The following is a 22,453-nucleotide window of genomic DNA, read 5'->3' on the forward strand; positions in this document are numbered from 1 at the left end:
AAGTAATTGTGTTTCAATGGACTCAAAAGTTTGATTGAAATCTACGGAGCATAATTAGAATAAAATTGTTCACTATATAACATCACTCGATAAATTGTGTGACTGACACGCAGATAGCGCTGCTATTGTCAAATCCATAAGACGTGTATGAAGTACCAGCTTTCAAAAGACTATGTCTAGAATTACATGACATTTTGATAAGTCAGAAAAAAGTGACAGCCGTTTAAGTGAACCTACTTTTGTTATTTTCAAAGCAATGGATACAAAACATTTTCGTGTTTTAATTTATCATTGCTTCCTGATGAAAAAAATATTGTACAAGCTCAGCAATGGCTTCAAAAGTGTTATCCGGACTCTGCTCCATCGAAAAGAACCATTTGTTATTGGTTTTTAGAATTTAAACGTGGTTGTACCAACACCGATGATGGTGAACGTTCTAGTCGCCGAATTGAGGTGGTTACTCCAGAAAATATAAAAAAAGTCCACAAATTGGTTATATCTAATGATAAATTGGAATTGTGTGAGATAGCTGAGGCTGTAAATATATCACAAGACAGTCTGTTTACAAACATTTGACCCCGAGAAGCTTTTTTCCAAAGTGGGTACCTCGTTTACTCACAGTCGATCCAAACAACAACATGTTTATGATTCAGAGCAGTGTTTGGCCATGTTTACACGTAATAAATCAGATTTTTGTGTCGATATGTGACAATGGATGAACCATGGATCTATCACGACACTCCGGAATCAAAACGATCATCATCTAAGTGGACTGCAGCCGGTGAACCACGTCCGAAGCATCCAAAGGCACAACAGTCAGATGGGAAGGTTATGATTTCAGTATTTTGGGATGCGCATGGATTAAACGGTCTCATATGTGAGTAAAACCACTGTTTCACCAAAACAATACACAGATTCTAAAGGTGAAGGTAACGATGGTTAATTTGAACAAATTGCGTCTTAATACACAGTATAGTCGAGATCTAGCCCCCAGCGACTACTTGACTACTGCTGATCTCAAAAAATTGCTCGCCGGTGAAACTAAAGCCTATTTCGAGGCGAAAAACAAATCCTTCTATAAGCACGGCATCGAGAAGTTAGGGAAGCGTTTGAATGATTGTATTGCTCCGGAAGGAAAATACATTGATGAATAAAATCGATTCTTAGCAAAAAAAAAATGTGTTTTTCTTAATTAGTCACACGACTTATCGAGTGATGTGTTATTTGTTTCAGACGAACAAATCACAATGGGAGATAATATTTCTGATAGGTACAGCAATGTATATATTACCAGCCATATTATTCTTATTCACTTCGTCTGTCGAAATTCAAGACTTCGATCCAGCTAAAAAGGAAGCCAAAAGGGAAAGAATGAAAAAACAATCTGTAATATCTATTATCTCAATGTAAAATAAATTGTATATATGTTTCGTTAACAAAACTTTATTATTTTAGAGCATACTCGTACTATTTATTACTTTTAAGTTATGACAACTCAAGTTAATAATTTCCTAAATATTTGTACTTTGTTAATAAGTATAATGTGTTGAATAAAGTATTTGGATATAAGTTAGGTTAGGTAACTTAGTAAGTAAGCTAGGGGCATTATATACTGCTTCAATGGAGTACCTGTGTAATGAAATTGGTAATAAATTGATTTGAAACACCTATCAAGAGATTTTACTGCAATTCCTTATTTATGAGAATGCAATAATATACAACGATTGTGAATCATTTAAACTTCACAAACTATTTTTATAATTTTCTGCTCATACAGAAGAACTGTTATACAAGCCATAATGGCTGTTGTGTTAGTTTGTAAAACAGTCCTGGTGAGTGAAGGATAATCTAGCTAGTTTGGGTGCCTGGTCTCTAGGGCAACGACGAGGCTGATTCGCTCGCCAGACAAGCTAAGACATAAATTGATGGACCTTCATCTCTCTCGCCAAATAACTGCGCTATTCAAAAAGGCGATATGCCTTTCAACCGGATACAATCATCTAAGATGCCATCTCTATGCTACAGGTATTACGGGAATTCTTGAATACTGTTGCTGCGTAAAAAAGAAAGAAACTGTAGGAAATAGGGAAGAAAGAGCCGAGCGCTCACATGTGCCTGATTAGAGTCTTAAAGGACATTGGCATTTGGTAGTTCCAAGTGGGACACGACTGGTCTATTAGAAAGCCTATTAGCGCAACGATCCCTGTTTGCCTATAATCCAACTATGAACTATATTATTACAATTTGATACAAATCCGAATAGATGAAGTGCAGTCAAGTTTGCTTATAAAGGAGCCAGTAGACACTGCGGAAGCTAAAGTTGTACCATATGTCAAGAATTCTGTGGGATAGGAAGTGTCGTCTAGCTCTAGCTACTAGGCTTTCCAGGCCATCGACCCAAAGAAGACAAGACTTTTTTACATAGAAGAAACTAAATAAATTTCTCAAAGATGCATCATCCATTTATATTGCCTTAAATTTTAACATAATTTATCAATATTTTGCATTAAGGTTGCATTAATGATTGGTATAATAGGAGCCGGTTGCATGAATGAGTTAAATTACATGAACCTTGAAGATATACAAGATAACAACGGAGCTAATAGACATCTAGTTTGTTCACCGTGTCAGGTGAAAATATTCTCAATTGAAACATTAATCTCTTTATGTTCAAATTACCAAAATGGTAACTGCACCATACAAAAAGTTGGTAGCCTAAAATTGGAAGCTCCGAAACTTTACGGATGGAGATTAACCACAGTTGCCATCGAAGACATAATAAATAACAAGTTAGAACGAGGCAGAAAAATTGTGGGGGTAATTTATATGAATAACTGTACCATACATATTATAAGCACAACTACCACAAAACGGGCTTTTTATATAATGTCAGATAAATAAGAATGCCTAAAAATTATTTTTTCCCTATGTTATGTTATATGACCAGCTGATGTACAATAAACTGCAAGGGGATCAGCTATGGGAAACTAAAGTACAAAAGTTAAGGGAGGAGATAATGCAATTAATTATACAATCAGATACAGTACCAAAAAAGTCAGCTGTCATTATGATTTCCTGTCCTATTAGTCTAAGATACTATATCTTCATACCTCGGTCGAAATTACGCATCTTTTGCACATATTTCAAGGCAGAATGATAAAAATAAGTGCATTAGTTAGGTTAGCTATAAACTGCGTGCCATGATGCCCCAGGTATGAAAATAAGTCAGCTGTCATTATGATTTCCGAGGCGTAACCTCTAAAACTTCCTGTCCTATTAGTCTAAGATACTATTTCTTCATACCTCGGTCGAAAGTAAGCATCTTTTGCACATATTTCAAGGCAGAATGATAAAAATAAGTGCATTAGTTAGGTTAGCTATAAACTGCGTGCCATGATGCCCCAGGTATGAAAATAAGTGTAAAAGATGTGTATTTTCGACCGAGGTATGAAGAAAAAAGTTGTCAGCATGTTGATGTGTTGTTGCACTGTCAAAATTTTTTCATTAGCGGTTAGGCAACAACAAATACAAGTGGTTGTTTTCCCAAAAAACTGTCATATTCATACAGAAATGTCAGTTTTCATTCTAGTTTCATCTTGAAATTGAAAGGATTAACTTTCTTAGCAGCAATGCTCTATTTAAAATTACTTTTAAGTACCGGAAATAGTAATTACAATGTCACGTAGTTACACCACAAACTTTCCGATATGGTAACAGCTCTAAAGATTCCGATAGAATAGTTAGTTTAGTACTTTTCTTAGAAAGATAGAGAGAAAAATGCTTTATTGTCAAACAATTGTTACAAATTGTAGACAAAAACTAAAAAACATATAAACTAAATAAAGATACTTATACAATTTAATTTCAATATTCATAAGAAAACCATAATGAGTAACAAAATTATATGTATATGTAATAGGTAAGGTTAGTATATAAGTCGTATATGAGTCCATAGCAAAAATTAAACCAGTTTGCGGCATGTCCGGAATTTAATATTATTATTGGAATTAAATAAGCCCTCTAATTTTTGCGGAATGCGGGAAAAGATGATATCGATTTGATTTCAATTGGCAAGTGATTGTACATTTTTTTTTGCATTGTAAAATATTGAGCCTTTAACTAATTCTGAACGTGGAGTAGTTAGGTAAAGGTCGTGTTCCGCGTTCCTAAGTGGATAGCTGTGCAACGATCCTTCTCAAATTGGAGAAGCGTGCGTACAAATTAGGCAAACGGATTCAAATGTGAATAGTGAAGGAAGAGTCAGAATTTTCAATCTTTTAAAGAAGTCCCTGCAGTGAGCCCTGCTGTTTAGTCCGAGTAAATATCGAACAGTTCTCTTCTGTAGTTTGAAGATTCGCTCAAATTGAGTCACATCACACGTACCCCAGAAGGGAAGGGCATATCGGAGATGCGACTCAATAAGAGCAAAATAGACTGTTAAGGATGTGCATACGTTCAGTTCTTTGGAAATTGATCTCAGCGCAAAGCAGAGGAACTTAATTTTTTAGATAAGGCGGCAATACGTAACTTCCATTTCAAGGAATTGTCCACAACAAGCACTAAGAATTTTATAAATTATCTGATAAAAAAGGCTGCAATATATTTTCATATAATGAAACTTTAGTTTTAGAAACATTGAGATAGAGAAGATTAGAATCGCATCATGATTTAAGGGTGATTGGGTCACTAGATATGGTCCTATGACGTACCTTGAGATCAGGGCTGTTCCAAGAGAAATTAATGTCGTATTTTATTCTATTGGCCGTTGTATCAACCCTTAGCGAAAGAGGTAGTAGTTTTATTTGATACAACGATAAGGTACAAATCTATATACATAGTTTCGACGACGAAACGATGAACCGCGACAACTAAGTATGTCCTGTCCTGTTTGAGTTCCTGTCAGAATGACAAAAGCTGGTGGAATGCTTTAGTTCGCACCCGCTCGGGAATAGATGCTTGATGGGACTCTTTTTCATACGTGCGCGTGAGTGTTAAAGTGTCTAGATCTTTATTTTATAGCCGTTTCACTGCCGTTTACCGTACAATGTTTCATTCCGTACTGTTTTTGTAGAGTAAAACATAAATCAAGTTGCAATAATTCAAAAACTTTATTACAAGTTGTTTCAATATAAATAATCTTTAAGTGAGTTGAACTACTTTAATCCAGTATTTTTGATACAATATATAATTTACTGGGTTCAAAATGATTACGAAACAATATGAAATTAAAGTACTTTTTGTCTGAAATCATATTTGTTGTCGATTTGGTACTGTATATTATTGATGGTAAGTTACTAACAGTTTGTTTGGCATGCTTTGTATTTAAAATACTGTACAAGGAAGTATCAATCATTACAAAATTCGTGTGTATAAAGCTACATGCTAAAATAATTCAATTGTACGTGAACCAACCTTCTACAAAATTGAGTTTCGATAGCAAAACGATCGGCAAACTAATATGATTCTCGCAGTAGTAATATACTTACAACTTCGCAGGCTTACTGTGGTTAACCATTAAGATAAGCAAATGAAGTAATTATGAACGGAGAAATGGGGCTAATGTATTTACTCATTTCTAATTGAAATATTATTTTCTCGTTTGGTATTCGAACTTAAGAAGTTTATATTATTGTTTTTTCCATTTTTTCCATTTTTTTCAAATTATCTTTATCTATTTATCTATATAATTTTGGTTTTGATTTCATTCTAAAGTGAAGTAATTTACTGTATGTATGTAGGATATAAATAACAACAAAATATAATGAACACTTTGACCATCAATCTTAATATAACTGGTAAAGTTATTGTAAGTATCTACTCAAGAGTACACATCCCACATTTCTTTTCAAACCTTTCTACATGCTGGATGTTCTTTTCCCAATAATTTGCAGACAATTTTTGGTAAGTGCTGGATACATATGATTAAACATAATTTAACTTGAAAGTCCTATTTTCTTGAGCAACTGCTCTCTTTATTTATTTCATTACCTACGATTTACTCTCATCTTGAAGCTTTTATTTTTGCAGCCAATCCAGAATTTTAGCTTTACGCCATAAAGAATTTATTAACTTTTTGACTAATCTGTAGTAAGAAGGAGTATTATTCATGATCTCTACAGAATCTGACTCCTTCGTGTTTCATGGTAGTATTTTATTTTATAAGAAACCAGTTTAAATAATCAATCAGGCAAAAATTTCTAACATCAACTATATAAATTATTATCAGCCGTTTTCATTTTTCTCTCGGCATCTTTGAATCTCAGACCACTCTTCTATGTGAACCACATTACGAGCATTTTTTATTCTGCTATATTTTCGTTACTTTGATTTAGTTTCATCAAGGTAGAAAACAATTTTCCCGTGAACAATTTATTCGTTAGGATATACCTAATACCTTTCAACCACACGATTTCGAATGTATATTTAGTCATTTGAAGTATAATATTATACTTATTAATAAACGTAAGAGGAAAAGGTCAAATAGATGGAAGATGATTGACGAATATGAGGGTAAAACAAGGTGTTAGTCTTGGTCCTCTCCTATTTATACTTGTTCATGGTCAGAATGATAGAGAAGAGAAGAACTATTTCCAGTTATACCTCACCCACCAATCCAAGGCAAAGTATTTGGGCCCCATGACATACCAGCATCGCAGGAAAAGAAATGGCAGGCCAATGTGCCAAAGAAGCAGCAGATAACATCGAAGCAGCAATTGTGCGCGAAGGAATAATCGAAGTCATTGCAAGTATTGACTCATGTGAGTGATTTCATGGAGTAAATACTTATTTTAGTGAAGTGCAGTGAAAGCAGACTCAGGTAGTTAAGTAGGATTCTGATAAAACTTTCTCCCTTGGGTAGTTGTGCACAGACACAGCTTTTTATATTTTATGAATAATAATAACTTGTGTTTGTTAACACAAATTTGATTGGGTGGAGATAATCCGTTTTTAGAAATAGCCGTACTTCTCACTAAGACAAAATATTTTATTTTCAGTCACTTTTAGGTACTTCAGCTGAAGAAAGGTAGACCAAAACAAAGAGTTACAGGCATGGAGCCTGAAAACTCTGAAAATAGGGAGAAACCCTACGACAAATGCACGTCGGCTGATAGAATGAGGAAAAATTTCGAGACAATAATAAAAAAACATGAGGAAAAAAATCAAAAAAATAGATAAAGAAAATAGGAAATTGAAGGCGAACATAGAAATCCAAAACGCAAGAGTTCAAAACCTAATTGAAATCAACCAACGGATGGAAGCCAACATGACAAAACTTGAGCGTCAATAAAATTGAACAAAATTGAAGTTATGGAAAACCGAACGAAAAAGAAAGATACTTGTCCTACTACCGTAGATGTTAAGAGAAGGGAGAGCCCAAAGTTCAAGCCAGAAGCTCCGTAGAAAAACAAATGAGAGATTGCCATGTGGAAGGAGATTACACCGAAGTGAACAACACGAAAAGAAGGAAAAAAGCGGAGAGGAATACCTCTAAAGAAGACACGGCATATGAACATATAACAGATGAATCGAAAAAATAAGGAGAGAGGAAAAACCGGAGAAGAGGCCACCTCCAAGTCCGCACTCATGTGGACAGAAATACTGAAGTAGCTAGTGCAGAGGAGAATCCATGTCCAGTGTAAAATGTGAATTCACACAGGAAAGTTTGTTTTGCTGTTAAGTTTATATACATTTAAAAAACCTCGCTCCGCTCATGGAATTATCCATCACAAATTTGGTAATACACAAAATCATGAACGTTTTGATTGATAACAAAATTTTAGTGTATAAACAATTATTATTTGCACAAGATGAGACATGTTACGTAAATTCAATTCAAATAATCTTTTTTATTTATAAATAAAGTATAATAATAAAGAAAATAGAATTCGTTCCAATACTAACATTAATTTATAAAAAATAGTGAAAATTATTTATTTTTAATATACCCTGATTCACCTTCTAGAATATATTATAGGCGAGTTTGAAGTGAATGAAAATGTTAACATAACAAACATAAATAAACTATAGAAATATTATTTTGTAAATTGTAATTAAGTTTTAAAAATGAGCATAAGTGGATTGAATGTAGTTTATGTACCAGTTGCAAACGAAGAGAAAGACAATCCATCGACTAGTGGTGAGTTATTACATCGTTTTCTATTTATATTATTGAAACATCGAAACTTCCATCAAATTTCTATACAACATAGAGCATGCTGCTTTGAGAAGTGTTTTCACACAAAGAATTCGTATTTTTGCTCCTTGGGAACCTGCCTCAATAGAGCCAAAGCCAAGTATATACCAATTTCACATTTTGCAACAAATCGATCATGTCATAACGGTTACTATTTAAACAAAGCTTGAATAAGAATGGTTGAATGACCGATTGTTTAAAGTCAAAACCAAAAAAATGATACCATCACAAATTTCTTGGATAAACAAGGGCCATTTTTTATGTAAGACCAGTTTTGTAATGAGTCAAAGAAAATTTAGTCAGGAATGTTAATTGTATTAATAAACAATTAAAACACGGAAAATTTTTCCATTTTTTAACATATTTACTACTAATATTTGACTATTGGTAATTGGCCATTCTTAAATAATAATCATTATGTATAGATAAGTATAGGAAATATATAAAATTTTATAAAATTGAAGATTATATTTCTAGACATATAAGAGAATATGAAAATAATTGACGGATTGATCATGTCACAAAAGATTTTAAAAACAAAAATTGTAAAAATTCTGAAATTATTGACTAATATTTTTGAAACTGTTTTTTGGAACAAATAATCACAAGAATTACAAAGTATTTATGTGCTTTCAGTGCCGATTTTGGGAGTTCGGCATGTTCAGATTTTTTTCCTATTTACGTTGCTTTCCGTTGGCGTTGGATCCCGAGTTCAGTTTTCTGTCGCGATTGTAGCCATGACAGACAATTCGACAACCACAAATCCTAACGTACCGGTGAGTTTTTAGAAATCTCTGTAGTTTCACTTCATTTTACATTAGAATAGATTTCCATGAAATGATATTGTATACATATTGTAGGTGTATGAATGGAGCAACAAGAATATTATTCTTTCTGCTTTCTTCTGGGGATACGCCGTCTTACAAGTAATTGGTGCTAATTTAGCAAGAAACTATGGAGCGAAGCCTTTTTTATTAGGAGCAATGGGATTGAATACTGGTATACATTTTTTGATACCTTTCGTGGCGGGTTGGTGGGGCTCGTACGGTTTGATGGTTTGCCGCTTAATACAAGGTTTGGTACAGGGAATATTTTATCCGTTACTTTATAATGTGATTGCCAAATGGATTCCGGCTTCGGAGAGGTCAACAATGAGCTCCATCAGTTTATCCGGTAACTTCAACACTTATTTAGTTGATTCAGAGTATATTGAAAAATGTAGAAAATTCTTGTTATTTTCCTTTCATGAATTTTTGATAGACAATATCTTTTACCTTACTTTACTAGTTTCGATAGCCATATACAATTTATTATAGAAAAGATCATTATCTTTCCTTCACATTCAAGTCATTGGAAACAAAGGCAAAAAAAACAATAGGTTTGGAAATACGAGGATGATCCTAGAAGTACCAATAAAGAAAACACAAAAACTTTGGATGGATGAATGGATATATTTATTTTTCTAAGTAATCTCTTTCGAGCTTCATACACTTTTTCGGTAGTTCGGTACCCTTTTTATAAAAGTAGTCGTCAAGCTCCTCAAATCTTTGACCACCGAGCCATTTCCTTAAGTCTGGAGGGCTAAATCTGGCGAATAGGGTGTATAAGGTAGCAATTCTAACTTTAATTCATTAATATTGGGTATTAAAATAACACTTTCTTTTTAGTTAAATGCCGTTCCTTTTTCCAAGATAGTTAATGATTCCACTCGCATCCCAAAAATCGACGCTATTACTTTGCTTGCAGATGGAACTGTATTTGCCTTCTGTGGAGCCTGTTTTCCCTTTTCAGCCCATCGCTTTGATTATTCTCCATCCCTCCACGTTATGAAATGGTGCAAAAATTCGGCTTTATTTCTGTGAAATATTGCCAAACACTCCATGGAATCATCTTCACCACGCTGTTCTTCTACGATTCTGAGCGAACGCGGCACCCATTTTGCTTACAGTTTTCTCATGCCCATCTTTTCAGTTAATATGCGATGTACCGCACTTTTTGAAATTCCTACTAGCGCACTTTCAGTCGACAGTTTCTGGAGTCGTTACCTCATTTGGTCGATCAATGCGATACTGGTCTTCCCAGTTCGTACGGATTCGTTTAAATTCTACTACTACCCAATATTTTACTGTTGATAACGAAGGTGCAATCTCACCCAGAGTAGAATCTAGTTCAGCTTTTATATTGGTTGGGCTAATGCCTTTCAAATAAAAGTATTATATCACATAACGATGACCCATTTTTTCCATGTGTACAAATTCACAGAAAACGTTCAGTATTGATGGCTGCCAAACAAATACTAAACAACGTGGCGTCTTAAAACTTGAAACATTTGCTGTATAGATTGTGTACTTTCTAATACGGTGGTATTTTCTAAGCAACTACCGTCATCTCTAGGTCAGGTCAGGTACTTCTGGGAATACATTAATTATCACTCACATAATACTAAAGTCACTTTAATCAAACAGATGAAGTCCTAATCAATTCTAATTCACTATTTTATAAAAAGAATCTGAAAATACTGAACAAACTTTTTTATGAATGTATATTTCGAATCTAGAAATTGTCAACAAACAACAGGCACCAATCTATTCTATTTTCAGTTAAATCAAAGAATTTATAATATATAAAAATGGTAGAAACGATGAAGATTTTCCATCACGTGATTTAATCTACGATTTATCGAATACATATTTTCTACATACTATCTTCTTCTATCAATTGAAATCAAACATAACAACAAAAGATCGATTGTCTTCTCCACAAGACCAACTTGAAGACATACGTAATAGTTCCTTAAAAATGATAGTAGTCATCTTAAAACGTTATAATTTATATAACGTTAATAACTGACTATTATAGAAGTGGAATTTGACGTTATTTTAGGAAAGAATATGTATTTTTTCTTGAAACCAATTCTTTTAAGCACTGATTTGACTTTTTATTCAATTTTATATCGGGTAGTACATATAATACATCATCAACTTGTAAACTTTTGACTTTTATGATACCTAAAATGCCGCGAGACGGAAAGATCACAATGCTTATTTTACTACAAAGTGAGTGAATAAACATGTGAACAAATAATACAATACCGTCCCATGTTCTTGAACTTTAGATCAAATTTAGCTTTTGCTCATGCATTTCTGAGTAATGATAGTTTTAAGATAACAAAAGATTTGCATATTTTTTATTTGAATCTGATAAATTATAGTTTCTACATGTATTGATTTCTAAATTGAATAATAAATGTAAATGTTTACTAATTCATAGTTAACTAATTATTTTTTAAAAATTCACAAAAGTTGTATGAAAACTTTTCTAAATAGCGAGAACTTATGAAAAAAGTCGATGGAATTTCATAGAGTAAGAGCAGATAAAATCAATGTAAAGTAACAGGTACTCTTAGATATAAAGGGCTTTGGGTTCAATTTGTTGCCCTGATGATGGTAACATATTTACCCGAAACGTCGATTTTCAACCTGATTAGGACTCTTCTATTCAAGAACTTACACACCCAGTATTTGATAAAATTTACATTTCTGTTTTAGTTACCACTTCGTAAATGACCGACTTTTGGAATATCAGTCATAATGATTATTTCTACTGAGTTGTCAGAAGTTTTGATTTGGTTTATAAGAATATTAGTCATATTACACATCAGTCACGTGATGGAAGACCTCCACCGTTTCTACTCTATATTATGTTACTTTGGAGTAACGGTGCATTTAATCAAATTTGGAGATGCTGAATACACTATTTACCCCACTACTACACTAACATTAACAACTACACAGTCTGACGCACGTCTCAACGACCTAGTTATCGTCTTCAGAGACTGAAGTTTATAATTGTGAGTGTTGGTGTACTGGTGGTGGTAACAGTGTATTCTGTATGAATATCATCAACGGTTCCAGAAATTCCAACTTAGACTTATGAAAATAACCTAAATTAGTAGAGAAAACTTTTATTCAATTTTTTTTTATAACCAGAAATAGAAACATTATCAAGTTACTCCAATTTATGAACACACTGTATTATGAGCTCCTTATCAAACCGAACACTGACTTTAAATAAATATTAGTAAGTAGTAAAAACTGAACATTTGAGTTAATTATCACGATAACATTCGTTTTACATTATCTTTGTCTCATTTTTCATGTTTCCCCATCGAAAGTTTATGGAAATTCAATTGATACTTATGATACTGATAACATCGAACTATTCATATTAATTTTGAGTAGTCAATATTTATTACAATATTTCACTGATATTTATGATGAATATGGAATTGATAAGGCTCATAATAAACAAGTGTAATGGATCGAATATAAAAATGATTTTCTATAGGTGGTCTTTTCGGAGTAATTTTCGCCATGCCGATAGCAGGAATCATATCTTCGTCATGGGCTGGTTGGCCATGGTCCTTCCATTTATATGTTATTTTAGGAATATTGTGGATGATAGGATACGCTTTATGTGGTGCCAGTTTACCTTCTTCTCATAATCGTATCTCATATGCCGAACGGAAATATATTGAAGATCATTTAGCGCCCGAAACTCCTGAAGTAAGCAAATATACGATGAAATAATAATATGGAAATTGAGAAATATACAGGGTGAGCTTTTATTGTAACAATATGATAATTCAGTTATCATGGGAATTGTACATCATCAAATTATATATATCTAGAAAGCTATGACTAGTTTTATATTGAAATTGCTAGGAAATGAATACTGTATATGATAGATAATATAGAATATACTGGGTGTTTCAGAAATAGGTGATCCCGTCTCCAGGATGTTAGACAACTGAAAAATATTTGGGGTTTGCTCAGTAAAAAAATTTCGTAACGCAATCTGTGTTCAAGATGAACGGCATTGAATAATAAAAAAAATTTTCAATACGATTTTGTCCCAACTTTTGCGAACATCGTATTGAAATTTTATATGAATATGTTTCGGGAGCTGATACATCCAACGAATTTATTTTTATGTCTGACTCTCATAGAGGGCGCTAGTTACACAGTTCGTACCAAGTAGTATTGAACATAACTTTTTCAATATTAAATTTATTAAACAAAAGGTACTCTTGATAAAACTCGATACTGTGTACAGTTTTCGGAGTATTTTGATTTGAAAATTATGACCCGTAGCAGCTGCACTAGAGTTTTCTAAACACTCATCTCAGGTTAATAACATGTCAGTGTATTCAAAATTTGACTACTTTTGATTAATAATATCTAATTTAACAAATAACAAAATTTTTGAAATGTAATTATTATAGACTCAACGTTATAACTATCAATGAATGACAGTTCCATGGCAAACTCAGAGTATGAAATTCAAAGTTAAATAATTATAGGTACTCAGCTATTGGGGAGCATTAGTATGAAACAAACAACAGTTTGAGTCCTGGTACCACAATACATGATCATCAAATTGTTTTTTGTTCCATATAGCTCAATGTCCATACTTATTTTACTTGGTAAAACAAAATACTATACTGATTAGACTGGATTTTAGTTACAGCGTTACAAGAGACGAAAGCACTCAGTCCCAATTTTTTCAAATGTATCCGATTTATCTAAGGGATCTCATTTACGCGACAACAAATATTTTCACTTCACATAATGCTTACTAATTAATAATAATAATATTCAATAACTTTATCAATACTTTATAGCAGCATCGGTTATTACTTTCATAATTTTCAAATCGAAATATTCCGAAAACGGTACACAGTATTGTGTTTTATCAAGAGTACATTTTTGGTGTAAAACTAAATGATGTTTAAGTTCATTTGAAATTTTGCTTAATAAATCTAATATTAAAAAAGTTATGTTCAATACTACTGGGTACGAACCGTGTCACCAGCGCCCTCAATGAGAGACAGATATAAAAACAAATTCATTGGATGCATCAGCTTCTAAAACATATACGTATAAAATTTCAATACAATGTTGCCAGTAGTTGAGGCAAAATCGTAAAAAATGTGTATTTTTCCCTTCAGCGCCCTTTATCTTGAAATTTTTTTACTGAGCAAACCTCAAATATTTTTCAGTTTTCTATCTATCCTAGAGACGGGATCACCTTTTTTTAGAACACCCTGTAGAAGTGGATAATGTAACAAATATTAAATATCATAAGAATATTGTATTTATAAAAGTAAAAATAATTTCAGACTAAATATCCCAGGCATATGGAGCACCATCTTTTAGTAAGCACGATGTTGCCGAAGATAAAGTAAAACATTTTGAAGTAATAATGGCAAAGGATTTTCGAGAAAATCAATATACGATAGATGTCTGAAAAGTTTCTGACCTCAACCTGAAGATGTCAGTACTTATCAATATAAGTTGGTAAATGTGAGATTCTCACTAGAATTTCAGCCATATTGGTTGCTTACTTTCGTCGCTGGGGAGATTCGTCTGAAAATGGAAAAAAATGATTATTGAAGTGTCTTCAATATTTGTTTTTGTATAGCAATAGGCGTACGCAAATTAAAGAGGAGCTAGACGTACAAAGACTGCACCATTATATAAGGCATCTTGACTGACGACAAGCATTCAGGACGGAATAAAGCTGAGTTATCCAGCAATATCATTGAAAACGTTCACTAAATTGTACTGTACGATAGTCAAATTGAGGTTTGAGAGATAGAAGAAGCTATCGGCATATCAACAGAACGCTCTTGCCATATACTAACTAAAGAATTACGAGTATGCAAGCGACAGCCACCCGTGCGTTGGGTGCCGCATTCGCTCATTATTGACAAAAATGAATCTTTACCAGTTAATATTGACGCTATTTTCACGTATCACGTATCATCGACGGTTGAGGTTATGGGTGAAATTGCAAAAAGAGACTCTATTTGGAGTTTTTCCATTAAGTAACGCATTACCTCACCCTTCGGTGATCGTCATCGTTAAAATTCACGATTGGTAAATCACTCACCAACCACTTATCGGATCTGGCCTCCAGCTACTTTTTCTATATCCTAACTTTACAGTTTTACTTGCAGAAGAAAGAGATTATTTGAAGGAGGACGTTATCACCTATTTTAAAGACACATACGGCAAATTCGATTTGGAAGGTTTGAAATGGTTAGAGCACTGGACAAAAGAGACTGTTAAAAAATAAACACGGTTATGGAAAAAAATATCGTGTTCTATTGATAGGTTAGAATCTATTCAGACAACATCATTCACTCGATTGTCAAAGAAATGTTGCTTTACGATACCACCTCAAACATTTATATACCACCTATTTCGAGATCGAGTTCTTACAAAGTTTAGACTCATTATGGGGAATTAATAAAAAATTATGCATGCTAGCTATTCCATCTATGTGAATCTTCAGAAATCACAAATTCAATAAAATCTGTTGTTGTTGTTGAGCTCATTCAAAAAAAGGTAACCTGTGAGAATAATCATTGTCTGTTGTTTGTTTGTGTAATAGAATATGCTCCAGTTGTCTTGTAGAAGACATTTTGCTCCATATTTCACTAATGTGTTATGATTTTGCACATTATATTATTTATTTTCATCGGTGATCGTTTGTACTTTCATGTTATACCTCAGAATCCAGTCCGGATAAAGGTACGAATCTATCATTTGAAGCTGCATAAAGTAAAATGATATTACCATTTAAAAAATAATGAGTTAACTTTTTAGCTCACTCTGAATACAAATATTCGTCCATGATTCTTCATGTTAGTTTGAAAACTATGCAAAACAATTCATTATCTGTCTACTAGTATATTTCTCAGTATTGTCGATAGAATATTCCCTAATTACCTCATATAATATGGTAAAACTGTACTTTGTAACAACGAGGTTTGTAGAAGTGTTTAAATATGAGTAATATATAGTGTGTTGATAAAAAACATGTTTGCGTTTTCAAACAGCAATCTTGTAGATATCGCCATAATTTCGGTTGTTTAAAATTTTTGATAATTTTTTTTTTATATAATTTGTATTTGAAAGAATAGAATTATCGACCGTTGTTACACTAAAAGCTCACTCTGTATGAAATGCATATTTTACTGAGGTTTTATTCGGTGTAAAAATTTCAGCTGAATATACCATGGCGAGGTATTTTCACTAGCTTACCATTCTGGGCAACTTTTATTTGTGTAGCTGGACATACTTGGGTCTACCAAATGATAATGGTGGAAATGCCTAACTATTTTAATAAAGTAATGAAGTATGATATGACAGCTGTGAGTACTATTCTTTAATTTTGTCCAATACCATTTGGTGACCTTTTTCGATGATAACGCTGGTTGTCGCAGATTTTGGCCGTCTCAAATGTGCAGAATCTACGTACACAGTGTTCAATTCCTATTTTATTAAGGATATTGCCTTTCAAAAACAAATCTTTAATGACAGTGAGATAAAAATTTTTTTCCATTTTCTGGAAAATTCTAAAACGACTCACTTATATGATTGTTCAACAGAAACTGAAATTTTAGTGAGATTCTCTAAAAGTATATGCAAATATATTTTCCAACTTATAATCTAGACATTTTCAGGTTGACGCCAGAAACTAGGCGATTCACAAGTCGTACTTCTCTATTTTAGTTCAAATTTTAATTACCTTACATTATTTTTGAAAAAGAAATACGACATTTTTGAGAAAATCATGTGGGGCTATAATTATGCTCTCCAGTTTGTGATACATCCTGGTTGAGGTAACATAAATCTTATGATTTTGCCACCACTGTATTGAAAACTTAGCACTTATCTGAATGACATTGGTTACATCATGAGAGTCAAATTCAATTATTCAATCTGTTTATTTTCCGGAAAATCTTGATCATTTAGTTGCTAGTGTTAAACAAAGAGAAATATTCCATCAAGAAATTTGTACGAAAAAGAAATATATAAGGGTACATACGTCGTGCATATGATGGCAGATAACTGCTGTTGTTTGAAAAGAGTTCTAGTTCAAATGTTTCATTCAAGAAAATCAGAGAAAAAATAATTTCTGGAAATTGAATCTTCTTATGTGTAACGTTCTCTAATCAATTTTCATTCCAGTCAAGATTTTCATCTATTTAAAAACCAATTTCAATGCTTTAACATATAGAAATCTTGAAATTTTCAGAGAAAAATTAGATCGAATTGCAAGATTTTTATTTGCTTCCAATATACAGGCCTAAAATCAAGAGGATGGAGACTAAATCAAATTTATAAGATAGGGAAAAGGGGGATTTCTTATAACAGAAACGCATTTTATAAAGGTATTATTGAGGTACCTCAATAAATAAAACAATATAGCTCCATTATTAATATAATTACCCACAAAAAATTATTTTCGCTATCCGAATTTCTAATTTGTTTTAGAATGGTTTGGTATCGTCAAGTCCCTACATAGCATCTTTTTTGCTACTGTTTGTTTTTGGTTATTCAGCTGATTACATTAGTAATCGAAATATATTGACCAGAACTGGTACTCGAAAACTTTTCACTCTTCTCGGTGAGTATATTATATTATTGTATAATTATATAATATAATTATATATAACACCTTGTATATTACATGCAAGGTGTTGTATATTATACACAAGGTGTTCTATATTAACGTAAGAAGCGACTTAGGTGATGGAAAAGTCAATGATATCAAAATACATATTAATTTGTTCACATTTCATGCTAGTCTGCGAATTCGTTGGTTTTTAAGCCTTCAATGTTTTTTTATAATGATTTATAAGTATCAAAATTATGAGGGATGCGAAAGTTTTCTATTTCGATGTGGATTTGGTTACTTCCTTCATTGCTAGTAATTCTGAGAAAAGATGAACTTTTATTAATATGAATTGAATGGAGCACCAGTTCAGACACGCAAAATAGCAACATCAATGCGAAATAATGTGTAATCAAAATAATAAGTTTGTAATTTTTGTTTGTTAACTTTCCATTAGGCGCGCGGGTATTTCTAACGTATTTCGTCGCGTTGTATCTAGCAGATACATATATAAATTTTTTTTTTGTTATTATTATTTTTAATATATTAATACAGCAAATTTTATATGAATACTTCTTTTCTCCGCTTTTAATTTAACATTTTTTCAAGTAAAAAAAATAATTATTTTATATGTAAAATGTGTAAAATTTTAATTAAGTTATCGACAGAACTAGGTTTAAAGTTACATTATTTATTCAAAATATTTTACAAACTTATAAAATTAATCGGAGTAATCACCCTCTTCAATTTCTTTATTATAACATTTATTACAAATCATATTTGTATGGAGTTTTATACATAAATGAATTCCACATTTTTTACAACAATATGCAGACACTGACGTTTTCTTTTTTTCTACATAGCATGGTTCGCATCGCTTTCTTTTACTTGGTCCAGGTGTTACTTCTTGTTGTGCTTCCATGGTTTTGTAATTTTTGTGCAAATCTTTGGTTTGTCGTGGAAGACTTTTTATTTGGGCCCTCACTTTTTGTTGTTCTCTAGCAAGGCTAGTCCTAATTTTTTCAAATATTCTCTTCTTTTGACAAACGTATTTTTGTTTCCAAGAAATATCACCCGCGAGTTGATTCCAGCTACGTTCAGTAAATGGTAAAAAATTACCATCGGCCACCTCTTAGTTGTTCTAGCAACATTATTAAAAATTTTGATACCATATTTGTTTGGTTTCGATGGTATGTACTGTCGAAATGCACATCGACCACGATATGCTGGCAGCATTTCATCTATGGTCACGTTTTACCCAAGGTGATAATGTTTTTTGCAGTTTTCAATGAAATTACTGAAGAGATTCCTAACAGCTGCTAACTTGTCAAATTCACGTCTTTCTTCTCTTGTAGACCGATCATCAAATCTTAGACATCTGAGTAGAAATCTGAAGCGCTTTTCAGTCATTGCCATTTTGAAAAGATCAATTCCTAGCCCGTCAGATGCCCAAAAATCTTTCAAATTGCGGTGACCTCCGCGAAATACACCTGCTAGGTATAACAGGCCAAACAATGCTCTTATTTCAATCAAGTCTGTGGGACGACAATTTCTTTCACGGTTGAATTTGGCTTTTATACTTTCTATATGTCGATTTGTGGAATCAACTATCATGTTTAGCATATCACTAAAAAATAGATTTCAGCAATCTAATTCAGTTTCGGGGTTTATGGCTGTTTGACCAATTACACCAGGACTTCATCATAATATGAGGACGGGCTCGAGTTACTCTTGGTACAATTTTACTCCATCGTGTTCCGTCTTTGCCTACAATGATCATTTCAATGCAACACAATATAAGTGCATGAAATAGCTCCAGCTTACCCCAAAAAAAAAAAAAAAATTACTGTCATCGCTTACTTCAAGTTCATGATCAGTCTCGACGTGGTCTTCTGTTTCAGATTCATCAGAGTTATCCACATCTTCTGGTAAATTTACGTCCTCGGAAAAAGCGAGACTAGTGAGTTCTTCAATATCTTCTGGTTTTGAAAAGTCCTAAATTTTTATACTACTCATGTTTTAATTTGACACTCGCACAAGCACTTTTAGAATACAAATAAACAAATAAATGCTTAAAAACAATAAAATTTACGTTTGAATAATTACAAAACGTCGAAATGAACGAGAGCTTATCCCAACTAAATCTGAAGATAAACTGACGCTTTTGGTCGCACTGTATCTAGCAGGTACAAATCTGGCGGTCGGACGGCTTTAGGGTGGCCAGGGGTTGTAAAAGTAAAATCAGCCGATTGTACTTCTAGGAAAGGCTTCGAGATACATCTGCCGAGAACTACTGCAAATCTTCATTTTCTAGAGCTACTACATAAATAAATATTTACCAAAAAGTTAGCCATGTATCTCGTAGATACACGCGCGACTAATGGAAGGTTAAGTTCGTTCAGGGACAATGTTGAAATTGATAAAAGAGAGACAGAAAATTTATTTTCGTTGCTTCAAGTTTATTATGAGCATGTGTCAGAAGGAAAGATTTTGATTAGTTTGACGTAGTATGACACCCATATAGTAAGAGATAAATGATTTGATTTATGGAGAATCTAAACATGTCATTCTAAGCGTTAAAGTCTGACAAAAAATATCATCTGAGAAAGATGGAAGCTGCTTATTATTAAAATTGAAATAAGTTTTGATTGATCCACAAGTTTCGTCAGCTTTTATATTGAATGTAGTCTCTATTTGAGTGGATTTGAGGTTTGCCTCATAGAAACAAATAACTCAAAATGACAAAGTACGTGTAGGGCGCAACCCATCAATATAGAATGAAAAATTGTTTTGTTGACAGTCCTTGATGAATTCAAAGAAATTTTAATCTAAGTATTTAGTCTAAGGAGCATCGTAAATAAAAAGACCTTTTGGAAGGAAAAAGGGTTATAGGGCTTTGGTCAAGAAAATAGTTCAGGAACTGCGACAAATTGAGTAATGCATCTAGAAGGGAATGTATTACATTGAGACTCCTCATGATCTGAAGCACAGGTAGATATATTGAGCAATCTGCAGCATGCAACAGAGGCCTAGGAATATGTTATCAAGCCATGATTTAATCGCTAGTAAGAATCTTCTTGGAAGGGTACTGGTACATAATTATAAGATAGAGGTTATGGCCAGCTTTTGATTTTCAAATTATTCCTATCGTATATGCTTCCTTTGCTTTTGCGCTTGAGAAAGGGTCGCGGTACTTTATCATATGATATAAATATTTTATTGAATTTAGAAGCTTCCCTGCTTATCGCTAATACAAACTGTGAATTGCGGAAAGAGGTCTATGACTGAAGTGATCTACAGGAATTTTGATTATGGTCATTTCAGTATATTTAGCGACATCGTTTTCAATATGATCATTCAATTTCAGCTTGGAGAAGCTCCTATTTCCCTGGGTGTAATATGCATGAGACTATTTGTTAATTCTGAGTATAATTTTTATTTTTCAGCTAGTGTTGTTCCTGCCATTGCCTACGTGATATTAAGTTACGCACCTGATGATAAACCTATTATATCTGTGGTAATGTTAATAATAGCCATATCAGGAGATATTGCTTCGGCCTGCGGATTTGCTATAAATCATATTGATTTGTCCCCTAATTTCGCAGGAGTTCTATTAGGAATTTGCAACACAGTGGCCGAGATGCTCTCTATTTTTGGCCCAACAGCTGTACATCTGATTGTTACTGATGAAGTGAGTATAAAAATATTCAACTTCTTATCTGTCCATATCGTCTTTATTCACAAGGAAATCGAAGGAGATTAATGCTAATTTTTGTCCCCTTTTAAGTTTATTGTTAATAAAATAATCCACTGTACTTATCGAACACATCTTGAATATAGGATTTATTTTCTCTTCCCAGAAACATTTTGATAAAAGCATTACTTCATTATATAAAATGTTCCGGAGCCTTGAAAAAGTAAACGATCCGTATAGTTTTGCTAGAACCTCGATAAAGTTATATGAAGACATAACTTAAAATATACTAAAATATATTTTAACACCCTAGGAGAATATAGGATGAACATAAATTAAAAGTAATCTGTTTTATCAATTTTCTAAGATCTAGTTAATCAGTTTCACCGGTAAAAATCTTCGATAACTTAGTTCCATTTTATTAGCTTGTTTTGTATTTTATTTCTTTAAGAGTGAGAATATATACATTATATTGTTGAAATTGTTCTTTAAATTATTACGTACTACATTTATTAATAGTATACAGGTTTTCTCAAAAAAAGATGATCCCGTCTCTAGGATAGATAGAAAACTGAAAAATTTTCGGGGGTTCGCTCAGAAAAAAATTTTCGTTGACGCTATCCGTATTCAAGATAAAAGGAATTGAAGAAAAAATTATGCACACTTTTTACGTTTTTGCCGCAACTATTGCCAACATTGTCTTGAATTTTTAAACGAATATGTTTTAGAAGCTGATGCATCGAATGAATTTGTTTTTATGTGTGAATTTCACAGAGGGCACTAGTTACACGGTTCATACCAAGTAGTATTGAACATAATTTTTTCAATATTAGATTTATTGAGCTAAATTGCAAAAGTAAACTTAAACATCATTTAATTTTAAACCAAGATGGTACTGTCGACAAAACTCGATACTGTGTCAGTCCGTTCTCGAAATATTTTGATTTGAAAATTATGTAATCGTAACCGTAAGTGGTTGAGTAATCATTTTTCGAATTGATGGATTGGTAAAGGTGCAGAAACTCACTCATTGACCTTCTCGGTCATGCGATTTTAATCCCTTGGATTTCACAGTTTGGTCGTTAATGTTAAATCTC

General features: G+C 32.8%; 1 protein-coding gene across 1 annotated transcript in view; it reads left to right on the plus strand.

Annotated features, from left to right (window-relative positions):
* Window positions 1–22,453, plus strand: part of LOC130891477 (uncharacterized) — a 48,511-nt gene that overhangs the window by 23,043 nt on the left and 3,015 nt on the right. The window contains exons 8-18 of the mRNA XM_057796260.1: window positions 1,234–1,406; window positions 1,778–1,832; window positions 2,512–2,817; window positions 6,381–6,510; window positions 8,057–8,137; window positions 8,831–8,970; window positions 9,055–9,367; window positions 12,542–12,759; window positions 16,269–16,415; window positions 17,542–17,674; window positions 21,109–21,353. Coding sequence (XP_057652243.1) covers window positions 1,234–1,406; window positions 1,778–1,832; window positions 2,512–2,817; window positions 6,381–6,510; window positions 8,057–8,137; window positions 8,831–8,970; window positions 9,055–9,367; window positions 12,542–12,759; window positions 16,269–16,415; window positions 17,542–17,674; window positions 21,109–21,353 — 1,941 coding nt within the window. The remainder of the gene's footprint in view (window positions 1–1,233; window positions 1,407–1,777; window positions 1,833–2,511; window positions 2,818–6,380; window positions 6,511–8,056; window positions 8,138–8,830; window positions 8,971–9,054; window positions 9,368–12,541; window positions 12,760–16,268; window positions 16,416–17,541; window positions 17,675–21,108; window positions 21,354–22,453) is intronic.

This window comes from Diorhabda carinulata, chromosome 3 (assembly GCF_026250575.1).
Source record: "Diorhabda carinulata isolate Delta chromosome 3, icDioCari1.1, whole genome shotgun sequence".
Classification (NCBI taxonomy): Eukaryota; Metazoa; Arthropoda; class Insecta; order Coleoptera; family Chrysomelidae; genus Diorhabda; species Diorhabda carinulata.